This window comes from Antennarius striatus, chromosome 4, assembly GCF_040054535.1.
Source record: "Antennarius striatus isolate MH-2024 chromosome 4, ASM4005453v1, whole genome shotgun sequence".
NCBI lineage: Eukaryota > Metazoa > Chordata > Actinopteri > Lophiiformes > Antennariidae > Antennarius > Antennarius striatus.
This window is the reverse complement of record NC_090779.1, coordinates 9976213-10002206: the sequence shown is the minus strand read 5'-3', so window position 1 is coordinate 10002206 and position 25994 is coordinate 9976213. Positions and strand designations below refer to the sequence as shown.

The window sequence follows — 25994 nt, the reverse complement described above, 5'->3', positions numbered from 1 at the left end:
TGATCAAAACCACCCTGATACTTATAGAATCTGAGCGTTAAATTCAGAAAAAAAAGGCCGTATTTAAAACCTGAATGAAATCAGATCCATTTGCGGATAGATTTTCAATCAATTTGGACATGTTGCAGTGTTGTGTCAAAGTCCAGTCATGACTCCTGGATAAAACTGACCTGTGGTGAAGTCTGACACGTTCCATTTTCTCATAATTTAGATAAAAATGTTAACATTACTAGTATAGAAAGACAAACATTAGAAAGTAGTTAAGATTGATTTTAAGTACCCTGCAGGAGTCTCCTAAGAGGACTCTTCTTTGTGAGTTTGGAGACACTAGACTGTTGACTGAAACAGCTGATCCACCCGCACTGAATAAAATTATTACTGCTTGCAGGGGGGGGGGGGGGGGGTTTCTCCTTCCCTTTACTGATAATAACCTTCCAAAAATCACAGCATAACCTTAAAATCCAGGTTTACATTTTTTTTTCTCTGCACATGTTTTGAATATTTTGGGTTGGAACCCCGTCGCTGGGTTCTTTTGGTAAAAGTTTTCTTAAAACTTTAGAAAATGCTTTTTGTGAATGTCAATTCCTGAAAGTTGGAGCCCCCTCCAATCCTCCGTGTCCTCTGTGTTTGTGCTGCTCTGGTAAGTTTCATTGGCCAAGTCCCAATATTCAAACAGACTTGACGGACACACCGTTCATGAATCGCTGACTCCAAGTAACACCAGAGTTGAGTAGAATGTACATGTTTGTGGTTAATGTAGAGACGGTGGTCAGCAGGTCGGTTCTATGTCTCTGACAGACGGCTGACCGGAGCGTCGACGGCATCCATCATCCTGTACTTCTCCTCCAGAAGAGGCTCGTTGGCCTGCAGGTGGATGAGGGGCTTGGAGTGCAGCCGGACTCTGCTCTCCTGGTTCCTCTTGTTGTAGATGTTGACCCTGTGCTCCAACTCGGGGCTGGTTTTGGTGGACCCTACCGGACTGGGCGGTTTCAGGTTCACGGGGTCCAGGCCCTTCTGGGTCAGGCAGGAGTCCTCAGACAGAGAGGAGAGCAGCTCCTGCACCACGGCGCTGGGACTCCCTCGTGGTTGAGTGCCCAGGGCCAGAGGGCTGCTGTAGGGCGGAGGGTAGCAGCGTTGATCGCTGTAGTCTGTGGAGGTGGAGGCCTCACGGACCGTGGAGCTGCAGTCCGTGGTGGAGCCCAGCGTGTGGCTGCTCATGCTGTGCTGGCGGGCGCTGAAGCTGGAGCGGGACACCGTGGTGGTGGAGGCTTCGCTGACGGAGCTGCCGGTGCGCTGCAAGCGACTTGATGTCAGAGCGTCGGCGCTCACCAGAGAGGAGGGAAGCTGGCTGGGGTTGTTAGGCAGGTGCACATCTATGGCAGCTGTGGTGATGACTCGAGCAGGGTCTGGGATCCCCATGTCTGAATGAACAGCACATGACACACACGGTCTGTAAATACTGCACTGCTAAACGGGCTTCAGAGAAGAGTGAAGCCGGATCTGGTGGCTCACCGCTGCTCGGCTCGCTGTAGTACTGGCTGATGTAGTTGTTCATGTCATCTTGACCATGGTGATCTGAAAGGGATGAAAGACTATTGTCACAAACTGTACATACTGCAGCACCACAATCAGTGTGTGAGCAGACACCAGACTTAAATCTGGTTCTACAGACAGCAGTGAGACATTCTACATTAGGTTCCTTTTTCTAGAACTTATAAGAGCTAAAAAAAATCCTAATATTTCATAGTAGGTGGAATGAAACAATTTAAAGATATCAGAAATTTATGTCACATTTTCCATTTAAAATATTAAACAGGTAGCGTCTCTTTATCCCTGCGGTACTAAGAGCTTCCAAAGTAATCCTTACTGTTTGATGTGTTTTATAATCATTACACAGAACAAATATGTAATAGTTTATTATGTAATCGTGAGCAAACATACAGTATAACTAAAGGTTATGCTGACTAAAAACAATAGACAGCATATGTGTGTAAATCCATTCATGCATCTTCAACCGCTTATCCGGGGCAAGGTCACGGGGGCAACAGTCTCAGGAGGGATACCCATACTTCCCTCTCCCCAGACACCTCCTCCAGCTCCTCTGGGGGGATCCTGAGGTGTTCCCAGGCCGAGAGACATAGTCCCTCCAGCGTGTCCTAGGTCTTCCTTGAGGTCTCCTCCCAGTAGGACATGCCCGGAGCACCTCTCCAGGGAGGCGTCCAGGAGGCATCCGGAACAGATGCCCGAGCCACCTCTGCTAGCTCCGCTCGAAGCGGAGGAGCAGCGGCTCTACTCCGAGCTCCTCCCTCAGATTTAGAGGTGCTGATCCTCATCCCACTCGTGTAACACTCGGCTGCAAACCGTCCCAGTGCCACTGAAGGTCCAGGTTTGATGAGGCCAACAGGACAACATCGTCCGCAGAGAGCAGAGATGAAATCCTTTGGTGCCCAAACTGGACTCCCTCCGGATCCTGGCTGCGCATAGAAATTCTGTCCATAAAGATTATGAACAGAACCGGTAATAGAGGGCAGCCCTGCTGGAGTCCATCATGCACCTGGAACAGGTCTGACTTACTGCCGGCAATACGAACCAAGCTCTAGCTTCGGTCATACAGGGATCGGCCAGCCCTCAGCAAAGGGCCCCGGACCCCATACTCCCAAAGCACTCCCCCCAAGATTCTACGAGGGACATGATCGAATGCCTTCTCCAGAGTCATAAAGCACATGTGGACAGGTTGGCCAAACTCCCACGAACCCTTGAGCATTCGGTGGAGAGTGTGTAAATATGTGAGTAAATATTGGCTAATTTGCAGCTAATCATTTAATCTATAAACTGTAAAATAAATGTAAAACACACCAACATTATTCACATTTATGGGTCCACATAATGTGTCCTGTCTCAAAGTGTTTGCTTTGTGTGACAAATATTCCAAAGCCTATCAGTATTGTTGACACATCTTCATGATGAACAACTAGTCAGCCATTACTATTGTTATTTATTTGTTGATGCACTAAAAGCACAGTCAACACATTGTTTTCCCTGAATGAGCAACACTTGGCGTGGATGTGCTTCCCAGATGCTTAATCAGTCCAAGTGTTTCTCTTAAGTGCTATCCAAGGTCCCAGAGGACTGGCTGGTATTCATGTATGTTTGGTTCTTAAGAAGGAGCTGCTCATTGTTCCAAACGGTGACAGGGACCATCTCAGGATGATCAATACAACATGAGAGGATGAGGAGCCGCCCTGGTTAAAAGGACTAGAAACACCGTAACTCAGAAGCATGGCAGGTCGCGTTGTGATTTATAGCTTCGATAAAGAAAAAGCCTCAGCGTAGTGAGCCCTGACATCACCTGCTCTGACAGCTCTTTGTTGCTTTAAGCCCTGTAAGTTATGACCTGTCACTGTGTGAAAGGTTTATAGTCCATCTAGATGTGGCACCAGAATTCTGATGTGGATTGTGAGACGAATGTTTTTGAGAAGAGGTCACACACACACACACACCTACACACACACACACACACACACACACACACACACACACACACACACACACACACACACACACACACACACACACACACACACACACACACACACACACACACACACACACACACACTGTGTGTGATGTCCACTATTAATACCCTCCAGCACTGAGCTCCAGAGTGACAGATTGTTAACTACTCGAAGAAATATCAGGTTTAGCGCCTGTTAAACAACTTCCATGGTTAACTTTTAATAATTATGAAGGCGCCTGAAAGTAGACGAGTCTACGTGTCGCATTCCTTTGAGACGTCAGATCAGTGCTGCCCCAAATGTCATAACCTCTGACAAAAAGAGCTGGAGGGTAGTTAGACAGAGACAGGAGGCCACGCCTGTCTGTCTGTCTGTCTGTGTCTGTTTGTCTGCATGATATCTCAAGAAGCTGTCAATGCCTTTGGATGAACTCTGGGTGCAGGTACAGATTCTAGGTCACTTGTCTACTTTCTTCAGCACTGACAGACTTAAAAGTTAATATTTCCACAATGGCATAGAGAAATAATAACTGTCTAATCAAATAAGAATACCCAAACATGGACAATTGATGATGTTCCACAAAGTTAGAGCGAATCAGAGCAGTGGTCCTGGAGAGTTCTATGTAGCTGAGAAAATGCAGATTCATCGTCATCATGCGCTCTTGGAGTGTTCTCTAGTTTTTAGTAAACATTGTAAACAACACAAAGATTTTGGACCTTCCAGTTTGACTCAGACTCATTCCATCCATCTCTCTACTAAAAAGACTCAATGTGCTGAGACTATTACTGAGACAACTATTCAATCTGTGTGGACACTGTTTCCTACAGGAAGCGCAGCCTAGACCCCCCCCCCACTCCCCCCAGGGTCTTTGATAGCTTCAAGTACAATGAAGTTTGTTATTGCAGATGTTACCTGGTGGTCCTCTGGGCTCTCTAGCTTTAGCTGGCCCGTGATGCTCAGAGGTCCCAGAGGCCAGTCCGTCCACCTCCTGGAAACTACTGCTCTGTTTACCCCACATATGATGGATTTGCATGGCGGCTTCACGTTCTGCTACCAGATCCAGGTCCTGCTGGGCCAGGTGGGCCCTCAGCTGCCTGATTTCAAACTGAAAGGAAAGAAAACCAAAACCCTAAAAACTTTTACTTACTAATATTCCTTCAACTTAATGCCAAACCCTTTTTTTTGGTGCATATTATAATCACTGTTTGATTACATAGCTGCACTGTTGACATCACAGTTCACCATTACGTTCAGGAGGAGACATTACCAGCCTCTCTAATATTACAGTGTTACTCTCAGACATACATCTTATACATACATACAAAGTTAGACACTTTCTTCAGCCTGAGTAACTACCATTACTAAATTGAAGAAAATAGATTGTGCTAAAATGATGCACAGTACCAGCTATCTGATCTCCACCAGACATTTGTAATGGTATTATCTGGTGATGAAATGTAATCACAGTAGAGCAAGTTAGGTCTTTTGGAGTGCAGATTCTTTTCTTTGATAGCACTTTGCTGCCCTCTGTTGGTTACATGAAGCCACACACCGCAGACCAAATGAAGGCGGACGGATTGAAGCACTCACCGCCTGCTCCTGGCAGATCTGGGTGAGCCGGTCAAGCTGCTCTTCCCTTACCGCCTTGGCCTTTTCATACTGCTGGATCTCCAGCTCCATCTCCACCTTCACTTGCAGCACATATGCTGGAACAATGTCACAGTCAGTTCTCCCACTTATTAACCATCACATCAGGTATCTGCGTTTGAATTTTAGCACTGCACTATAAAACAACTTCCTCAGAATAAATAAATGTAACATCTTATATGTTCCCATACAACAAAATCATTTACAAGTAACAGATATGGTGTTTACATTGAACCAGAACTTCCCTACTACAGGTGTCCTTCATTGTTCCTGATGGAAAATAATAAAATAGTTGACATAATGCAGAGTGCACACAGCTGTATCTATCTCTGTGACCTGACAGTAAAGGACAGGGAACGCGGGGGACATCCGCCCCACAGGCCCTCCCACCCTCACCATCAATGATCCTCTTGACCCTCCAGATGCGCAGTGTGATGATGAGACCAATGGCGTCCCAGGGGCTGCTGGGGCCGTTGGCTACTGTGGAGGCCACCATGGGGGCCAGAGACAGAACGATGACAGCTCCATCAAACACCTGCGGTAACGCACACACGCACGCACCCACGCACACACACACACACACACACACACACACACACACACGGTTAGTATTATGTCTGTAGCTTTTATAGTGACACTGTGGGAATGGAAGAGGCCCCCCCCTAACAGGACTAACGGGAGCTTACCTCTACTTTGTTCTCGATGTAATCCCATATTCCCAAAACCACGATCCGGAACACCGTCTGAGGTGTACAGAGGGACAGAGAGCAGGTTACACTCATGCTATGATGGAAGACAACACTGACTTGGGCTGCATGATGCCCACCTCCCTGGGTAGCTATAATAATAATAATAATAATAATAATAACAATAATAATAATAATAATAATAATAATAATAATAAAAGGAAACCCGACAGTCCAAGTAAATGGTACATCTGGTTGTGATTTAGAATCCCCTCATGTATCTGCGGGTAATTCGACAATGACATATTCGTACACATGACAGGCAGTAAGATTGAAATTAGCTCCATGTGTTGATGCAGCAAACATTTCTCCTTTTTACTCCTATAAACATCTCCTAGTCCAAAGATATAACTTATGATGATTCCTATTATCGATTAAGGTGACAGTTGATTTCATGGTGAGTACAGTATTTTCCGCACTATAAGGCGCACCTAAAAAACTGACAATGCACCTTATGATCCAGCGCACCTTATATATAAAAAAAGTTCTAAATAAGGCCATTCATTGAAGGTGCGCCTTATTATCAGAAGCACCTTATAATCCAGTGTGCCTTATATATGGAAACGTTTTAGAATACGTGCGTCTTATAGTCCAGTGCACCTTATAGTGCGGAAAATACTGTAGTAATTGCAAAGTGTCAAAAAATAAACAAAAATTTCTCATGATGCCCAAAGTGATGATACTAAATGCTTCATTTGTTCAACCAACAGCCATAAACATGAAGATTCTCCATCTCTCAAACAAAAAACAGCAAAATCTTACGTTCAAACGGTGAAAAACAGCAAATTTAATGAACAACATGTTCTGTTTCTTTTAATTGACTACTTGATCAATTGAAAAATAGTTGCCCCATTCTCTTCAGATATCCAAGATGTCACCACAGCAGAAATCAGAGAATACATGTCCTGAAAATTAAATCTCCGCCTCCGCATTTCGAGTTCAAAGTTATAGCAAACTAAATGTATGTGTGGGGGTGGGGGATGACAATCAATTGTTCTCATGCGGTCTTGGAACTATTAAAAACTAAGAGCACAGAAAAATCTCTAACTCCATCATGAATTCTGTGTGCTGGGGGTGGGGGAGCGACACGTGTCGTCTGTAAGAATGACAGTGAAAAGTGTTTCACAACACTAATGTGCACCTTAGTTGTAAAAGTTCATCTCTGCTGATCAGAATCTGCTGGAGCTGTGACAGAGGGCAGGAGGTGTTTCATGGGGTAAAGTAATGATCCGGCCCCACATTCTGCACACCCCAGCTCTAATCACCAGATCGCTGCATCAGCTGTAAGCAGAGCCGCTCCGACGCGGGACGAAGGGGAAACTCACCTCAGTGAAGAAGACGGACAGAATAGCCAGGCTGATCCAGTGGATGATGCTGGCAAACTGGAACGCATTATTAACTGTAGGAATTAAAAAAACAACAGAATAACTCGCTGTATTTAGAGATGTTTTCTGTGACGGGGGAATACTGAACATGAGAAACAACGGCACGATGCAACACATGAACTGACGACATGCTGCACGTGTGCGTCCACATCCTTCCATATTCATCAGGTTAATTGTGGACAGTCTCAAACACCCTTGCTGTCAGCTGAAGCATTCCTCTTCATGCATCGCCTCTCCTTCCATCTGTCTTTATTTGCCGTGTTCAGTGATCTGTCCATCAGGCCATTCATCTTCCTCCAGTCTTCCCCACAATCATCCACCAGCTAGCTCGGCACTGCCGGATTTCTTTGTCCACTAATCTCCCTTGACGCATTTGTCTTAATTTTCCTTTGTCTACCCGTCCCATCAGTCTTTCAGAGGGGGGGGGGGGGGGGGGACTTGAATGCATCTGATGCTGCTGGAGCGACATTTCATGTGTTCATCACTCACCCCCCCCACCCCCGTCGACATGAGACAGGTCACAGCCCCTGATCGTCCTCTTATGATAAATGAGGTTGTCTCCGCCGTGCCAGATTATGTTGATGAAGGCGAGGCCTCACATGTTGTGTCCAGCGAGCAAAGCTAACGGGAGGATTACGTTCCCCACACCGTGATTGATCGGAGCCCTGGATCCCTGGATTGATCATCAGTGACACAGGCTCATCATACAGCATAGACTTTAGACTAAATTAGCAGATAACGTTTACAGGCCTTCTCTACATGCTTGCATGTGTCACATCTATTCATATTTTGTTATCAAAAAGCTGAATTACTGTATATTACAGCAGACAAACTAATGGAGACATTCTCTAAATGACTGGTATTGGCTGTTATATACAACAATAACAATAAATCTCACATAAAGCCAGTATTGGCTTACATATCAGCTTGTCTAATTTATTGGCCTAGTTCCAGGCAGTAAGTAGTATTGAATAATATTTTATATTATTACATCATAGCTTATTGTATAGCAAAGATGTGTCACTGCTTAATGTCTGTTGCTATCATTTACAACTCATGTTGTCATTGGCTATGAAAAAAAATGAAGGCAGCTTTTCAAAATAAAAGCTGTGAGCTACACTCATTCCCGATATGTTAGTGGCAGCTGTTACCCGTTATATCACCAGGTACAGGCTATTAACAGATTTCAGTGACAATGTGATAAATTCTTTTTATATTTGTCTTCTTTCTTTATTTAATCTTCTTGCCAAAAACGCCACTCAGACTAAGTCGAACAGGATCCGTCAGTAGCTCAAATTCTGAGTTAATTAAGTTCTTGTGAACAAACTCCTTTGTCATGCATCCAGAGTCTAAGCTTACATTGGGATTTGTAATAATAATTACTGAAGAATTATGCTGATCGGTCCACTTTTCTCCAGCTCCGGGAACGCTATTGCGCGTCAAGATCTTAAAACAATGAGTTGAACAAACTACTCAGAACTCATCCCCATCATCTCAGGTGTCATCAGACCATTCAGGCACTCACACTGTAACAGCTTTGTGTCAATGAGCAGCTCCAGCATCAGCAGCACCACCACCAGAATGACGCAGGCCACCAGGAAACAGTTGAAGCCCGCCGACAGCAGGCAGACCTGCCAGAGCGCCGCCCTTCGCCCACAGCACGGCTTCAACCAGTTTGACCTGACGGTTGGAGACAGGGAGACAGAAAAAGAGGGAAAGGGTTAGGTGGACCATGGGTAAATTGATAAATGTGAGTGTTATTTAAAAATACTGAGACCCAGTGTTGATTTGACGTGCAGCAGTAGAGGTCATATCAATAAAACACAGGAAAGGCGTGTTCAACCTTGGCTTTGTTCCTTTTCATATTAATGTTCTTCTAAATATTTTTCAGCAGAGGGTACTGTTCTACGTACAGACTCAGAGCATGTTCTGACAGTAATGCACACTGTTGGATGAAATGTGAAGCATAAATACATGCTCTGCTGGCGCTGCGAAGACGTATTAGTATGAAGTAATTCTGCTCAGGAATCCATGGTGTTATTGCTTCTTTGTCCCTTTCCTCATGTCCTCATTCTTTCTGGCCTTTTCCGCAGCCTCCCTTTTTTCCCATTAAAGCTCTTCCCACATGCATCACCAAGCCCAGTCGTCTATTTATGAGAATTACTTATTTGCTTGTGCGTATTTTCAGAAACAGATTATATTCAATCGTAGTTAAGCCTTAAGTCTTTGGTTTTGTTTCATCAGAAATAGCAATAGAGACTGAATCATCAAAACATCCATACAGATGCTCAAACCTGTCATCATAGGTTCAGCATGGAGGGTTGTGTTTATAAAGATTTATTTGTTTTGTAAATTTAGGATTCAGGAATTTTTTTTTGGTAACAGATCTATAATTTTAATATCAATAAAATATGTAACTGGAGGAATTCAAATCCAGTATCTCATCCACTTCCCTGCTGCTTCAGGACTAGTTGGCGACTGGCTGGATAAATGGGCATCTGGTTGACTGTTTTGCTCAAATCCAGGCAGGTAGTTAGTTCCCTTGGCTCTGTTCTTTGAAAGCAGGACATGCTATCTGGCCCACTAAATCATGCAGCTCTCCCAGCGTGGCAGTAGAGCTGTGAGTGCACCATCTGGATGGTGCAGTCTCACACAGCCAAAAACGAAATGACTGCTTAACTGAATGAAAATGCCTTCATCTTTTTCCATGGTAATGTTTATGCTTTGCCAGCTGCATGGCTGGCTGGTTATTGAGAGAACAGGATAAAGACGAGACAAGGGAGACATTTCAGTTAGTAATGAATCCTACGACTGGTTTAGCAGCTACTCAGAGCCAGCACTGAGCGCGGCGTCATGTCTCTTTGAAGATGGCCATTATCCGTTTTCACCTGCACCCTATTGGACAAAAGCTACGGGCAATGGACAAGAGATGATGCGGTTAATTCTCTTCTCTCCTTGGTGGAGGCAAATATTGAGAGGGGAAGTTGGGTGGAGAAGGTTCAAAGACGTTGGGACTCATCCAGAAGTGAACCGGACAGAGCCAAAGAGGAAGGAGGGGAGCATGGGGTAGACAATGACAGAAATTTAAATCAAGTTCAGGGACAATTTCTAGTTTTCATTCCTATTACTGGTAATAATTGTACTGCACTCACCATGCTGGAGCAGAATTCCAAAGAGGACGTATTTCAGCAGTCAGAAGATCATACAGATTAAAATATCCTATAGCTATATGATTGTGGATATAGGGCTGCGAAGAATAATTCAACTGATAAATCATTTAGTTTAATTGATGCAATTTTCACATGTAGTTTTGTCTGAAACAGCCAAGAGGATTATAAAACTAATTAATATTAACATTGTATATAAATGTGACCAAATGTACTTCAGCTAATAGTCATCATTCATTAAATGTCTTCAAATGACAAGTCTGGATTTACCTTCTGAAGTTGTAATGTCCTTATACCTTATAATGGTGGTGTCGTCCTGGGACTTGGAAATGTGAAAAAGTCATGGTCAGCATGATAGAGAATACAGAAAAAAATATAGAATAAAAAAAGTATAAAAAATATCCTTTTCTCTATAAAATAGAGAGAAGGATGGCATCATTCTGTGGTTGTGGCCGGACCTCCGGCGTAGCCACACGCCCTCGCTATCTTACACAAAGGTCAGAAGAGAGAGTGGAGCTCGGTCATGTTGTCACTGGTCTCCCAGAGGCTAACCGGTGATCTCAACTCTCTGCAAAAAACCTCAATACCAGCCAATGCCATCAGATTAGCAGCTTTACACCTGGGGTGACAAAGTGGTGGTGGAGGGTAATGGTCTCATTAGCAGAGACCATCCCCAGCAACGATTTGTTCCCAGAAACAATGTCAAACCCCATCGGTCAGGAGAGGAGAGCCAAGAAAAAGAAACATTTACCAAATGATACCCCGAACACTAAGTCAACGGACATTGGCTGACCATTAGTTAAAAGATGGAATGAGCAGGACAAGCATAGGAAACGCTTCGCTTCCCTCTAGGACTGAAAAGTATAATTTAACTCATTCTGTGTGGAATCATAATTCATTCAGACCTCTCCCACAAGCCAGGCAGAAAAGGTACTAATTCAATAAAACTGTAAAGAAAAACCCTGTCTAGTAGAACGGTAAATGGCAATGATGGATTACTCCAAGATCAGAAACTTAATTTTAGGGAAATCACTTTAAACCCTGAACACTGAGGACCTGAAGTATTTATGAGGTGGTGCTGTGGACTGTGGGAGCAGTGGGGCAGACCCACAAAGACAATCACCTTAAGGTGGGAAAGGATCGAATTGTGGCTAAGTCCTTCAAGGCTGGTCTTGTGTAAACATCACACTTACACAATTAAGAGCAGTGTGTGTGTAGAACGAAGGACCAGTGTGGGGCGGCCTGTGGCGTGGACAGGCTCATAAAGATATCAACAGGCCGGCGAAAGCAGACGTAACACACCGAGGGAAGATCGAAGAGCGCCCGACAGCAGTGCACGGCGAGGGGATTAGATCACGAGGCTGATCAATAGTGGGCAGAAATGGAAGTGAAGGCATGCTCCATACGATGCCAGAGGCAGAAGCCGTGACAGAGAGAGACCAGATGGGACAAAGTGGACGAAGACATCAGGAGGGAGTGGAGGTGCTCTACTGACGGAAGAGCTTCAGCTCCAGTAACAGCTTCACATCTGTCCCACTTAGGTGGAGAAACTATCCTAAGGAGCATCTCCGTCTGTATACCAACACCAGTAATTGGGACAAGATAAAATAAAATAAACTAATTAACTACAAGTTAAATGTAAATTAAATCAGAGGTGTTGCTCCGTTTGTATGTGAGTTTAGAGATGGAGCGGTGAGAGGAGGGACGGAATCTAGAGGGGAGAAATGTATTCAGAAGGAATGAGTCTGAAGGATTCTATCAACCCATCGGAGCTATTGATTGCAACATGTACACACACACACACACACACACACACACACACACACACACACACACACAGCAAACAGCTGCACAAGCGCTCAACTCACCCTCCAAATATTTGCACAGGACAGCCTGAAACAGTGTCACGCTGAATGAGCTGCTCCGTTCAGAATGGGCGCTAAATAATTGATTGAGACTCTTGATCGATATCTTGATTGCATACTTACAACAGAACAACAGCTCAGTAAAAAAAACAAACTCTAGCACCTTAAGGTGCAGACCTGTGGTGACTGCCACACCATTACATTTGTTTTCAAAACAATCAATCATGGTGAGACTGTTGACACGACCACAACTCAGATCACCAGGCCGCAGGGCTAATCGATCATTCAAACATACCTCAAATACTTTATTCTGTTAAAGAACTGTGATTAGTTTTAGGATGAAAACCCTACAAGTGTTTTAAAACCAATTTGAGTACAGTGGTTATTAAATTTTTAGGCCACGTGGTCGTAACTGTAAGGATATAATTTACTCAATACAACAGTGTCGGTAGTTCAGTCACAGAATCATGTTTCCTTCTCCGATATGCGACAATATCAAGAAATAAACAGAGAAAAATACGTTAAAACGTGAAAATGTTTTTCTAATTCCAGAAAGGGTATCCCTTCAGTGACCGCTCTGAGGGAAATGAAATAGAGGTGGTTCACGTGTATGACCTCGATGCTTTCACTTTCACACTGCCTGTGCAGAAACGCAGAGGCTGAAATTGGGTTTTTAACTTTCATTTCTAAAGGTCGTGTTGAATCCCACTGATCTTTTGCATGTGAATGCTTCTGCTGAATGTTTCCAAATGGATTCTCTTGGGTTCGTTACCTGTTGTAAAGCGTTGACAAACCATTGTGTGTTTCATTCTCATTGCAGTCCTGGTATTCACATGATTCTGTATGTCTGTACTGATTTTGCAAGGGCCTTTCGCACCTTTAGCATAGAATATATTGAAGAATGGCTGGAAACTAACATGAAATTAGTAGTTTTAAATGAAAAAATGTGAGTTCCTGAGACCAACCCCACAAAAGAATTGTTCAATTTTCTACTGTGTAATTTCGTAATTGTTGCCTATTGGCCACGTCTCCCTTGAAAAACAACTTGTTCATCCTAGTGGATCATCTTGATTACATAGAGGTGAAATACAATAAAATAAACAGTGTGTGACTCAAATTCATCTTTGGACACCCTTAGCAACCAATCAGTGTCTTTGTGATATTAATGGATTATATGCTTATTATGGTGAATTTATACATTTAAAGCATGTTCTTCTTTCAATGGCAGACGTCTTGTTAATCTACAAATAAACACACAGGGAAAAGCTTTGAAACTGAATGTTACCTGCTTTGAGAAGCTCAGGGACAATGTCAGACACTCCAGCAGGTATGTTGGAATGACATAACTCAATTCAGTCCATCTGTCTCTCTGTACGGACGACTACTCAGTCCCATGGTTCCTCCACTATAAACCTCAACCAATTCATACCAATCTGCTGAGCTCAGCAGGCTCAAACAGGGGAAAAAGAACGGTGCACACCTGCTGGTTACTCATAACCGGAGCCTGCAGGGCTCCATCTCATTCAGGCTGTTCAAACTCTCCTGGACTGCCTTTATACACTCAGGAGGCGTTCCATTTAGTGCAGGTGGGGAATCTGACTGGAATGCCGTAAATCTAGCTAAATCTTTTCCTGTGTGAGGCGGTGCGCTGAATAAAATGAAAAAGTGATCGAGTGTGTACACACACACACACACACACACACACACACACACACACACACACACACACACACACACACACACACACACACTAACACACACACACACACACACACACACACACACACACACACACACACCATCACAGAGCTTCACTGTCTTACCAGTATTAATCTCTCACAGTCTTACGTTTGAGAAATTTACAAAAAATGTTTGATTTATATAGAACAATTTCATCGAAAGGGTTAATTACTAATCCCATTAATTGATTATTAAACCTTTCTGTTTAATAAGCACACTTCATTTTTAAAAAAATTTGTATTCGGCCTTCCAGTGCAACAGGAAAGGAAATCCGTTACAACTCCCTGCATCCCACCCCATGGTTATAACATATCAGGGGGGGAGTCGGGGCTGGTCTTTGCCAGAGAAATGAGCTGTAGATACTAAGCAAATGGAGATGGATGGGGCTCCATGTGCAGAGCAGCAGACACGCTGTCCCTGATAAATGGGTTTTCACCAGGACACTTGATCTCTCTCGCTCTCAGCCTAAAAAGCAATCTCACACTTTGCATGTCTGTGAATATTAACAAACCCCTCAAACCCCGCACTCAAATGTCATCTATTGTGTCGCACATGGTGCCAGGCTAGAGAGCCAATTTGATGGAGAGGACGGTTCCTCTTGTGTGTTTGAAATAGAGTTGGAGGGGAGAAAAGACAAATGAGAAATCCTGCTCTCTTTTCAGACATCCATCAACACAGAACAGGTACAGCATGGCTCAGGCTCCAAAGCCCTATGAAATATTGCTGCTGCCAAGATTCATACTAGACTTTGGCAAGGTCCTTTAGTCCTTAAGTCTGTAGTCTACATTTTCTAATTGTTCCATTTCATGTCAACCTTCAGCTTTGTCAGCCTGGGTCTGACTGTGTGCATTTACTGCTATATTAACGTAGCTGAGTGAATGAAAGGTGGATAAAGAACTTCATTTCACTGAGCACTCCATGGTAGTGGGGTAATGGGATAAATATATGCTAGCCTAGGCAAACTTCAGCTTATCTAACACTTCAACCAACACCATATTAGTTAGCAGCTGCTGTTGCCACCATTACAACACAACACAGGGTTAATCCCACGCTAGCATCCAACATGGATAGATATGACATCCATCTTTTCCTTGTGATCTATGTGGAGGATGGTCATCTGCTCGCATTACACCATCCATCCATCTCTTTATCCCTTCCGTCTCCTCTCTCCTCTCGTCAAACAGACAGGTTGACCCATATGAACCATCTGTCATTGATGCATCGCCTCGTACCTCTCAGTGTGTGCACGCAGTGTGTAGCTATGATAACTTGGAACAAGAGCAGAATATACAGGCCAGGATCTGGAGACGGGGGCTCGAGGGCTGTAGACTCTACATTGTCAGAAAGGCTCAGGGTGAAGTTAAAGGACCTCAACGCACCACCTGAACTCTGCACAGTTCAGTAAAATCTATAAAATTTCATTCCATTTACGTTTTCCAATATGGTCTAATGAAGAATTATAGAGGTTCATTTTTATTTTCATTCCTCTTTCATAAAATCATTTGTGAACTTTATTCATGAAACATTCTGAACTGACTGCAAAACCACTGTGATGGTAAGAGTTGAAAGCGCATACAGTGTGTCTGCTGACTGGCTTTATTCAGTTACACAGGAGTAATGCAATGAGGATTAGGTTGCTTTAGCTTAATCGCAATATACTTACAATGCAAAGCATGTAGTCCCACTGAAATAACCTGATACTTTATCACGCAAGGAAATGTGTCCGTTATTAAAAAACAGAGGTATAGGCATAATAGAATAACCTAAATCAGGAAATAACTAAATGACCAATCACAACACCCTCCTCCCCCCGTCTTGGACCTTTCCGGCTAGTTCTAGAGGAGATAGTGCAACCAAATCTATTAATATAACTCAGTGTTGCACTGAATCTGCAAGTACTGCGTGTGCCCCTTGTAGTCCAGGAGAACATCCACCCCCTACATAATCGCCTACGTCTCCTGATAAAGAGCCACGAGAAGCTGCCATGCGAGATTAAATGCGCATCTCTGGTGTGATTTCTTCAGCTCCTCTTTTAACAGCTAGTGGAACCAAACAAAACCAATTACACTGAGGCTCCATTTACAAGTAATGAGCCCTTTTTTTAATCCTGCCTCTGACCATTGGAATAAAGATATTTCATCCCCCTTGTCTGGATCGAAACCAAAGCACTGTCCAGAGATCAATATAAACTCTACAGACCAAAAATTGGTAATTTTATGATAAAATTGATATGAAGATACACATGCTCATGTGTCTCCTACCACAGGGTAAAGTTACAGTCACAAAGATCACATAACTAAGATCTAAGGAATCCAAATTGTAGTGGATGAAGAAACAAAGTCTTCCGCTAACAACTAAAACAAAGCCTAAAGCCACAGCAGTACAGGTCAAGAGGTGGCAAATGTCTGCTTCCATTCTCACACAAAGAGCAGAAATGTAGTATTTATTAGGAGTATCTGTGACGGCACACCCCAACAAACAATAGAAAATAGTTTACGGAGCTAAAGGAAATATCAAGAGATAGAAATCAGTCCATTCGGGCGATCGGTGGTGTTGTTAAATTTAAAATCTTTAAAATCTTGTGGCACACAACACAACATTCGTGTCATTCCTCTGATGTTAAACTCATGAGTCACAAAGAGGAGTTGTCGCTGTTGCTTTTTCCAAAGGAGTCTCCAAACAACGGAAGCGTGAGTGAAACTGTGATGACGGCGCGTCTTGGAATGCCTACGACCTGCAAATCAGGAATTCCAATCTGAAAGGCTCGGGGATTACAGATCACACATTGTTTTCTTGAACGCTCTCGAGCTTCCTGTATTCAGAGGGAGTGTGATGGTTTATATGGTTTCATGAGAGAGAAAGTTCACATTGCTTCTTTCATGAATCCCTCCAGGGTGTCACATGACCGGGGTGTCACATGAGAGTGTCCAGCGGTATCAGCACAGGGCTCTGACATTTCAGGAAAGCTACAGCTTCTAATAACACTCTTTGTTTTCCAACAGAAATTGACATTATGAAGAGAAGCTTGTCTGGTAGTGAGAAACTGCGGCGTCATTGAGCAGTAATGAACATATCAGTGGAGACATTGTCCATTTAACATGGTGACACTAATAAATTCATCACCAAAATGTCCTCAACTCTCCAACTCTATTATAAAATGAGGAGTGATTCAAAATGCCAGGTGTAATTATCATATGCAATAAAGAGCAGCCAGGAGAGTGACGGCAGAGCTTTACTCTGCCAGGGTAGATTATAGATTGTAGTAATTGCAATTCTGCCTTAATTATGGATGAGTCACTACAAGCAGAGGTACATTCTCTGCCATATTTCTGGTGTCATTTTAAGCATGGTAGCAAATACCAGGTACATAAATCAACAGGTCACAGTTTATTATACAGGCTAATGATGGAGAGACGTGTTATCGTCAGCAAATATATGATGACAATTGTCAAAAAGTTCATATTAAAGTGTCTGGTTTCCTTTAGTTTCAGTATAAATTGTGAACTTTACATGAATTGAATATTTTTTTTTTTTAAATTTTGAGCCACAAGCCGCTACCAATCACTGATTGTAGTCAAACCATCAAGCAGCAGTGGAGAGCAACGGCTGGTGGTGTGTTTGGGTGAATTTGTGGGACGTACCCCTCTCTGTTATCCTCTTCATCTGGGTTTGAGATGAGTTGGGATCCAGCCAGGGATATGTCCAGGGCGGCCAAAGGCAGGTCTCTGTAGGCGAAGTTGACCAGCTGGACAGGAGCAACACACTGGGTGTCCTCCTCCACCTGCTGGGAGATTACCTCCAGCTCCGAGGCTCCAGCCTGGGGAGGAGCCCTATGGCGCAAACACACACACACACACACACACACACACACACACACACACACACACACACACACACACACACACACACACACACACACACACACACACACACACACACAGGCGCGCGGTTGGGTTTGCGGTGTTTGTCTGATTATGCAGCAGTGACAATTTGCATCTGCATTATGCTGTCCTCTGCAGCAGTGTGAGGGTGAGCCACAGTCAACGCCTGTGTTGGAAGTGTGCTTATGATTTGAATCAGCCAATTGAAGTTCCTCAGAAACTGCTTCAGGTAGCAAAGTGTGATAAAAACAACGGTAAGAACAAACTGTCAGGCTGTTCAGCCAATGGCAGTGAAGGCGAGGTCACCCTGGAAGAGGAGTCTCACAGGGCTTGGCAGCCATCCCAGTTCAGTCAGTTTGGAGACATCAATAACTTTAGTGCTTAACAGCGGAGAAAGGCATTGATTACAAGACAGAGGGAACGAAGGTGATTGGGTTGGTGAGATATACACCCTTTGTGCTGGAGGCCATACATAGTGGGAGGAAAAGTTAGCAGAAGATCACTGAGCAGACCCACCTTCCCGTTAAATGTTAATGTAAGCAGGCCCGGAAAGGAAAATAGGTCTTCTTCTTTTCCAATGTTCTTCTTGACTAATAGCCGTTTAATGGACTCCCTGTAAAGGTTATGCTGTTATTCTCATAGGACACCAAGAGTCAGTTTAACTATATTATCTTAACGTGGCACAACAGGGCTTTGAAACACAAATGCTTGTTCCTTCGCCATATAAAAAGCCTTTCCCACCGTTTTAATATCGGATCCTTTAGCTCGTGGGTAAAATGCCAATGTGTTAACACGATCACCGCAAAGCACACTTGTGCATACAACTGTGGATTTGGCATCTCGGACCAACTGTAACAAGGACAGTAATCATTCTGGACAGAGACAAACTGTTTAGCGCATCAAAATCACATTTCCAGATTAGACCAGGCCAGGAGCCGCTGCAAGTGGAGGGGCTGGGTCCCATCCTGGGGAAAGAGACAGGCTACATTTCTGAACATTCCCCTCACTTCAACAATGCATGCTAAGACATTCTGCAATGTTCTAAAGGCTGAGATTTTATGTGATATTAGCAAAGGAACAGGAAAGAGAAAGGTTAACATAGAGCATCCATGGCTGGAGGGAAATCCTACGCATATACAAAACAACTGAAGCTTATCATGCAACCCAAGAGGCATGAAACAATGCTTCTAATGCTTCAAAGTGCTACTCTTCTTGCCGCCATGTCTTAAGGTCGTAGTTATAGTGCACAAATACAGCAGCTTTAAAAATAATGCTGATTAAAATCAGTTTTTAGCATGTGATCACACACACAGAGGACTCCTCAATACTAATTTTATTCAAACTTTCTTTCATGACAGCTTCAATTAATGTAATTTTGTATTGTTAAGTTTTGTAATTTTGGTTAAATCTGAACAGACTCAATAAAATGAATCGACCCAAAGGCACAATAATGTTGTCCAGTACTGCAGCTAACAATGGATATGTTAAAGGTTTACGCTTCTTTAAAATTTCAGTTTTAGGTTTTATTGTGTTGGCACACCATGCTGGATGTTAGGTAGTGTACAAGAAAAATAATAGGATTTAATAGCATTAAAAAGGAATGAGCCAAACACAAGGTTGATAGATTTATTAAGTATTTAATAAAGTTGTGTCTACACTGATGTCATATTGCCAGTTTCTTCCTCAATGAGGGAGTTTGTCCCTGCCGCTGTCGCTTACGGTTGCTCTTGATTAAAGCGAATTGAAATATCTGCTGTGTAATGACCAATTTTTATGTATCAGAAATGTATCAGAAATGTACAATACCAACATTTGATCTGCGCAAACAGACTGGAAAAGTGTGCGATGACTGAGCAGTTCACTCGGCTGTCTTATGAGCGGTGGTGAGGTCAAAGTAATATGTCTTCATCTTCACACTGTGGCTGTGAAACTGTAACCGTCCCGTCCTCTGACACAGCACACAACCTTCAGCGCACATGACCACACAAGAAGAGTGTGTGTGTGTGTGAGATCATAAAAACAAATCATAAAAACTACATTCAAACTTGAAACATGAACATCACAATGCTGTGTGATTCCATATACAGGTGAAACACACAAATAGAGTATTTATAAGAATGAGATTGATGCCTGTCGCATCATATTTAAGTTACCTAGTCTGAGAAATCAATTCTCTGTTTCTGTCACTTCAGTGCTGCCTCAGCATGTACTGAAGGTTTGCAGAGGACGATGGTGTCATTGTCAATATCAGCGCTCCCTCCCATGGTATTTCTGGCCGGCTGTCTACAATACAGCCGCTCTGTCTTACTCAATAAGTTTGTATACGGACAATTGGTTACTCCTCAGTCTGCAGCGATTCACGGCTCTGATATCATCAGGAAAGAGGGAGCAATGTGCCAAATCCCTTACACAGGGCCCGGACACATTTCCCAGCAGCCGCTCCAACAGTCATCTCCCCGAGAAAAGTGTCTGACACAACAGTGTATTAAGATCAGATCTTTTTGCCAATGCCCACTCTTTTAAGGTCTAATGGGAAATTACAGTGGTTGATAGTGAACGGTCAAGATGAAGAGTTAATATCGTACCTACCTGCATGGTAACCGGAGGTAATGGAACAGACATGAAGGAATTAGACCACTAATAACCCAAGTCATTATTATTACATTTTGTTTCTTTGAAATCCATTGTTTAATGCATGTGTTAAATGTTATCATTTCAGGTTTTATTTATTTATCTGAGCAATAATTTCTCTTGTTTGTTTTGTCCAAAGCATTTAGTCTGTTGTGTCCACATTGCCTCATGATGCATGGAGAGAAAATGACACTTAATGACATTAAGATGTAATCTGCAGACGCCCCATGAAAAGCTGCAACAAGTGACTGACCACATGGAGCACGTCAAAGGTTAAAGCTGCCATTACGCTGCATTTTTATATTGTGCTGTAAAATGTCAAACACAAAGAACATGTTTCTGAATATGCTCCAGCTTTCTCACCCTCTCTTAGGCCCAACTTGATTACTGCTCATATTTATCATAAAATAGGTTTTTTTGATATTTTCAAACAATCAAGAAACTTCCTAAATCAGCTGAGATTTGCTGGCTTTTGCTGAAGTTAATCAAAAAGCAGTAATAGTGCATTTGGACTTTTTTCCGCCATAGGTGAAAATACATTTAACGTGCTAATCGGGACAGGATATGGGATGGACAGAAACAAAACTATAGTCTCAAGTTAAGACATGTTATCCAATGCAACAGTGTGACTCGGTCATGAGTTTCCAACAGCAATAGCACAACAATAGAGCTGTGTAATTTCTCTCTTTGTAATTTTTTTGACAGTAAGAAAAGCAAATATAGAATTTTGCCGGACTAGAGACTAAACTTTAGAAAACTACTTCACTATTCAATGAATAAAATCACTCAATTTTTCTTAAAAAATTGGAACAACAAACACTGGTGTGTCCAAGCTTTTACAAAATCATACTGTATATAGCATATGATATAGAACACGTATATTAGACTAGAAATTCTATATTTGAGTAAAATAGGAGTAAAAATGGAATTTTCAATATTAAACTGAGGGTATAAATGTTGACAACTCTTGTTTGGTGACTCTGAGTGATCAGAGAGAAGGATTTATTATGCTGTCGCAGATCACGGGTTGCTGGAGTCCATCCCATCCAACAAGGGGCATGAGGCAGGGGATACTCCGGGCACAACGCCATTGCACCGCGGAGCCACGTGTAGACAGATGGTGTACAAACAACTGTTTTAAATCTATTCTACATCTACACTAGCAACCAGTCTAAAATAGCGAGGGTGAAGGTAACTCAAAAAGCCTCCCTCCCCATAACAGTTCCTCTTCTATCTCTTCACAGAGTCTCCATTATCCACCAGCCGAATCTAGTCAACACATTCTTTATGTTATCTAGTTTTAATTGTACTCAACCATCATTTTTACTGGTTTGCAAGTCCTGAGAACTGAGTAGAGATCCCCGTCAACAGGCGACAGCATCCTATGCCTTTAATCAGAAGATGCAGCTGACCAAACCCGTTTTGCATTCGCCTTTTACTCCACTGCACCTCCTCCCACTCCATTCCATTTCTATGCTCTCTCTCTCTTTTTGCCATCTCTTAGCCCCAACCTCAGTTGTCATCAGAATGCAGGGCCTGTCTGGAGGACCACACACAGAGTAATTATTAATAAGGGAAGATGACAAGTGAGCGTCCCTCCTGAATGCTAAGACATGCCAGCGGAGACTGGAGATTGCCGTCCGCTCCCTCGCTCTCGGAGACGCTTGGACAAGGCCGAGCTCCACTTTCCTGATGATCTCAAAGTCATTCAAAGGAGGGGCTTGGGAATATGCAGGTCCCACTCTGCTAATCATATCCTAGCACGCTGAGATGCACTTTGCATAAGACTGCGTGCTCATAAATAGAGATTTAAGATTTCACGCTCTCTCAGACACGGTTCAAACAAGACTCTGGCGGGTGTTGTACTCACTGAGGGTTGCTCATGATGTGGTCTCGTTGCTGCAAATAGACGTCCAACACTGAATGACCCCAAGTGTGAAATGTGATTTCACCACTGCAGGGACCTGGCTCCTACCACACCTAGGGGAAATACAAACAAACAGGGGCATCATGAAGCAAATAATGTGCAAACTCCATCTGCGAAGACTGTGAGACTCAATTGTGAGCTCAAGAAAAGCAATGAATGAACCTAAAGGAGGGTGTTTTATACTTGTTATTTCCAAGATCAGAATAAATATATCTCATCTCCTTTGAGATATATCAAATATCTATATGCAGTTCAGAATTCTAGCAGTCGCCTGCAAAAGCATCAAAGAAACGTCAATGCACGTGGCTTTTCCTGCTCTAACTCAACCCTGCTCTGTTCAACTATTTTCCTGGTGAGCAGTAAACTGTCGTGGATTTTAAATCTCCTCCAATATTCACTCTGCTCTGTGAATCAGGGGCTGAGGAACATCACACCTCTTGCATAGCAAGTACAGCAGAATGCTAGCTCTTTGTGCCACAGCATAGAAAGCCATTGATGTCCACGTCCGTTCAGTGAAAGCCCACTCCAGCTGCTTTGAAAGGAAAGTCACAAAAACGTACCCAACACTGCTTTATCATGAAACCAACTAAAAAAAAACAAAAACAAAAAAAACTGCTTCTCAGTTTTTAAAAGAGACACCCGCTGTCAGGAAGAGATGAATTATCGCTGCAATGCATTTGCTTACACCCTCATGATTTGCACGGTTTTTCATGGAGTCGGGGTAGGAGCAGCAAAGGATTCCTCAGACACAGGGAGGTGAGGAGTCAGCATTCGCAGCTGCAGCAATGTAGTGGAGCACAGCACATTAAATGCTACTGAGGGTAAATAAGCCCAGGTCATCCAAATGCTGAGAGTGACACTGTTTCCACCTACAGAAACCCATATATGTAGTTATTATCATAATACTCTAGAGAATAAAGGTTGTTCCAGGCAAAAGATGAGCTGAAAGTCAAAGAGGTTAACAGACAAAATACCAATAGATGCATCACTTTCTGAGGTGATTATCAAAGCGGGATCAAAGGTGTGTGTTTTCTTGGGATTTATTGTCAACTACTACAACACAACCTGCATCCTTCCTGAGTTGGAATTCATGACTGGAAGCACAGTTTACAGCGTCATGATCGGAGATGCTTGTTCCAAAGGAAGGGTTTTTAAAAAAAAATTTTTTTAGCCATTTCATTACACCAATCAATCATTATGGTTGGCTGATTTACAGTCACTTAAACCACACCAACAGTTGAGGTGCTGTCAACATTTTCCCACTGTGCTAAGAGGCCACACACTCCCATTTTTTTTTGTAACCCAGCAATAAAACAAGGTGCGTTTTATATCATCACCGACTGGGAAAAAAAAGACGCACAAACGCACACTAACCTCTTATGTTTCCACGCTCTACATTGTGCACAAGAGTGGTCGTGACTCCTTTGCCCTCACAGTGATGATGGTGATATCTTCCTCCTCGCAGATGATGAAGATGATCGGTGTGAGGGAAGCATAAATCTTGCTGAGTGCAGGCTGCGATTCCTCTTAAATTTGCGTTGACCAAGCAACCGTATCGCCTTCCGGAAAGCAGCGCACGATGACAACACCTACACCGGACCGACGGCACCATCCTTCAGCGGAGGCGACGACACTTTCACGGAATGGCAATGATGATTTCAGAGGGAGGCATAATGTGGTTTGCAGGGCTTCCCCCACAATCACACCAGGGACTCCATGTGCCCGATGATCAAGATGAGGTCCACGACCGGGAGCTGTCCAGGTGCTGAAGAGGAGATCCCACCAGATGCGCAGTCGGGCGGACAAATCAGCGTCAATTCACAAACAGGAGAACAAATGTCGCACAGATTCCTCCTGATTAGGGCTGTTATACGTGGAGTGTGTGTTCCCGTGAAGACACAGGAAGCCCGCAGACGTCCTTCTGGATGCGTCGCTGTAGAAAACACTCGCTTCACTTCACCTCTAAAGCTTCAGAGTTCCTCGCGATAACAACTCACCCGCACGAACCCCCCCCACCCCCACCCCCCCACTTTATTCTAACAATGACTTCACGTGTTTTGTGGCAACTGGAAAGTGAACTGAATCTGGTTCTATTTAATGTCATTTATTGCTCTGCAACTCATTGTAATTTCCCTTGAAAGGAGTTGTTGCCTAAACAATGCGCCTGTGTTGCCATTGGTTATTGTGCTGCCACCAGTGGCGATCCTAGACTCCCAGGGGGCCCCCAAACCCATCCTTTATGGGACCCTGAGGAAAATGGCATCTGTAATGGCACTGTAAATTAACAATAAATCAATTCCATCAGCTTCAATTGAATCTGTTTTATTGACATTATACAAGGTGCATTTGGAAGTAACTAAATAACCAGTTGACATGGCATTTACTCTGATCATCTTAAACACTTTAATTGTTTTTTATAATTACAACGCTCAACTCCAAATAAAGTCTAATGAGATAAACAACACCTTCTATAGAATAACTGCAACTGTAAAAAAAATTCAATACTATTATCATTCAGGAGGTCACAAGAAGTAGGACGAGATAATAATGATTTCTTGAAACATAAGGGTGAATAATCATTCTTGAAAATCATATAGATGAATGGAAGTGTAAGAGTAATTTAAAAAAAATCCCAAAATTGTCTCCAGGCTTCATTCCAGATAAAATCATTTAAATATACAAATAAGTGAAAAATAGAACCCTGAAGGGGCCCCTGGTAGCCAAGTTAAAGCCCAGCTCTGGTTTGCTGATACATTGATGATGAATGCTCAGCTAGTGTTTGAATTTTGTATGCAGATATCAACAGTTATCAGATGAATTGTTTGTTAACTTTCTAAAAGATTTTATTTTGTTAACCAAACTCAAAAAGTGAGGGACAATCATCTGGAGGCAACCAGCTCACCAGATATAACAGATTATGTGTACGTTGTGAATTCCTAACATAGCTGTAGGAACAAAAGAGAAAACAATACTTGTCAACTCATTAGTCATAGATGCTGGGAGTCTGAACATTGTGCATGACGACTGCATAGAGTGAATATAGTAAAATCAATGTATTTATTCAATATTATCACATCATTTGCCAATATGGTGTTGATGTTTCTCCTATTGTTCCTGTTTCTAATAACCCGACAGGTATGCTAACATCCCTCATGGCAGGCATAATAGAGCTATGTATGGATATTTGTGGGCCACCTTTTCCAAATTGTTTTTGGGGTCCCAAACATTTACTTGGTTTGCCTCTTCAGACAATGCTCCCCTGGATCCTAGTCTTTAATAAGGAACTCTTCATTAATGTTTAAGGAGGTAAAGACTTCCTTAAAGGTTAATTTGAATAAGAGTTTTTAATTTATGAAATAAATATATTTTTTTTAGCAGAGTGGTGTCAACTGAGAGGCTTCAAATGATGAAATATGAAGCTAACTCAAAAATTAAAGATTATGTTCTGTGCTGGAAAATGTTAGGTGGCTCAAAATAACACAAGTCCTTC

General features: G+C 42.9%; 1 protein-coding gene across 1 annotated transcript; it reads right to left on the bottom strand.

Moving 5' to 3' along the window:
• Positions 1–411: 411 nt before the first annotated feature.
• On the bottom strand, positions 412–24086 carry tmem266 (transmembrane protein 266). The gene is made up of 11 exons (XM_068313754.1): positions 23879–24086; positions 22448–22557; positions 17707–17895; positions 8819–8973; positions 7234–7307; positions 5849–5905; positions 5559–5697; positions 5106–5221; positions 4428–4620; positions 1513–1575; positions 412–1421 (listed from the first exon to the last, which is right to left on the bottom strand). Exons 2-11 carry the CDS (start codon positions 22459–22461, stop codon positions 784–786), a joined length of 1638 nt encoding a protein of 545 aa, XP_068169855.1. The 5' UTR covers positions 22462–22557; positions 23879–24086; the 3' UTR covers positions 412–783.
• Between the last annotated feature and the right edge of the window lie 1908 nt (positions 24087–25994).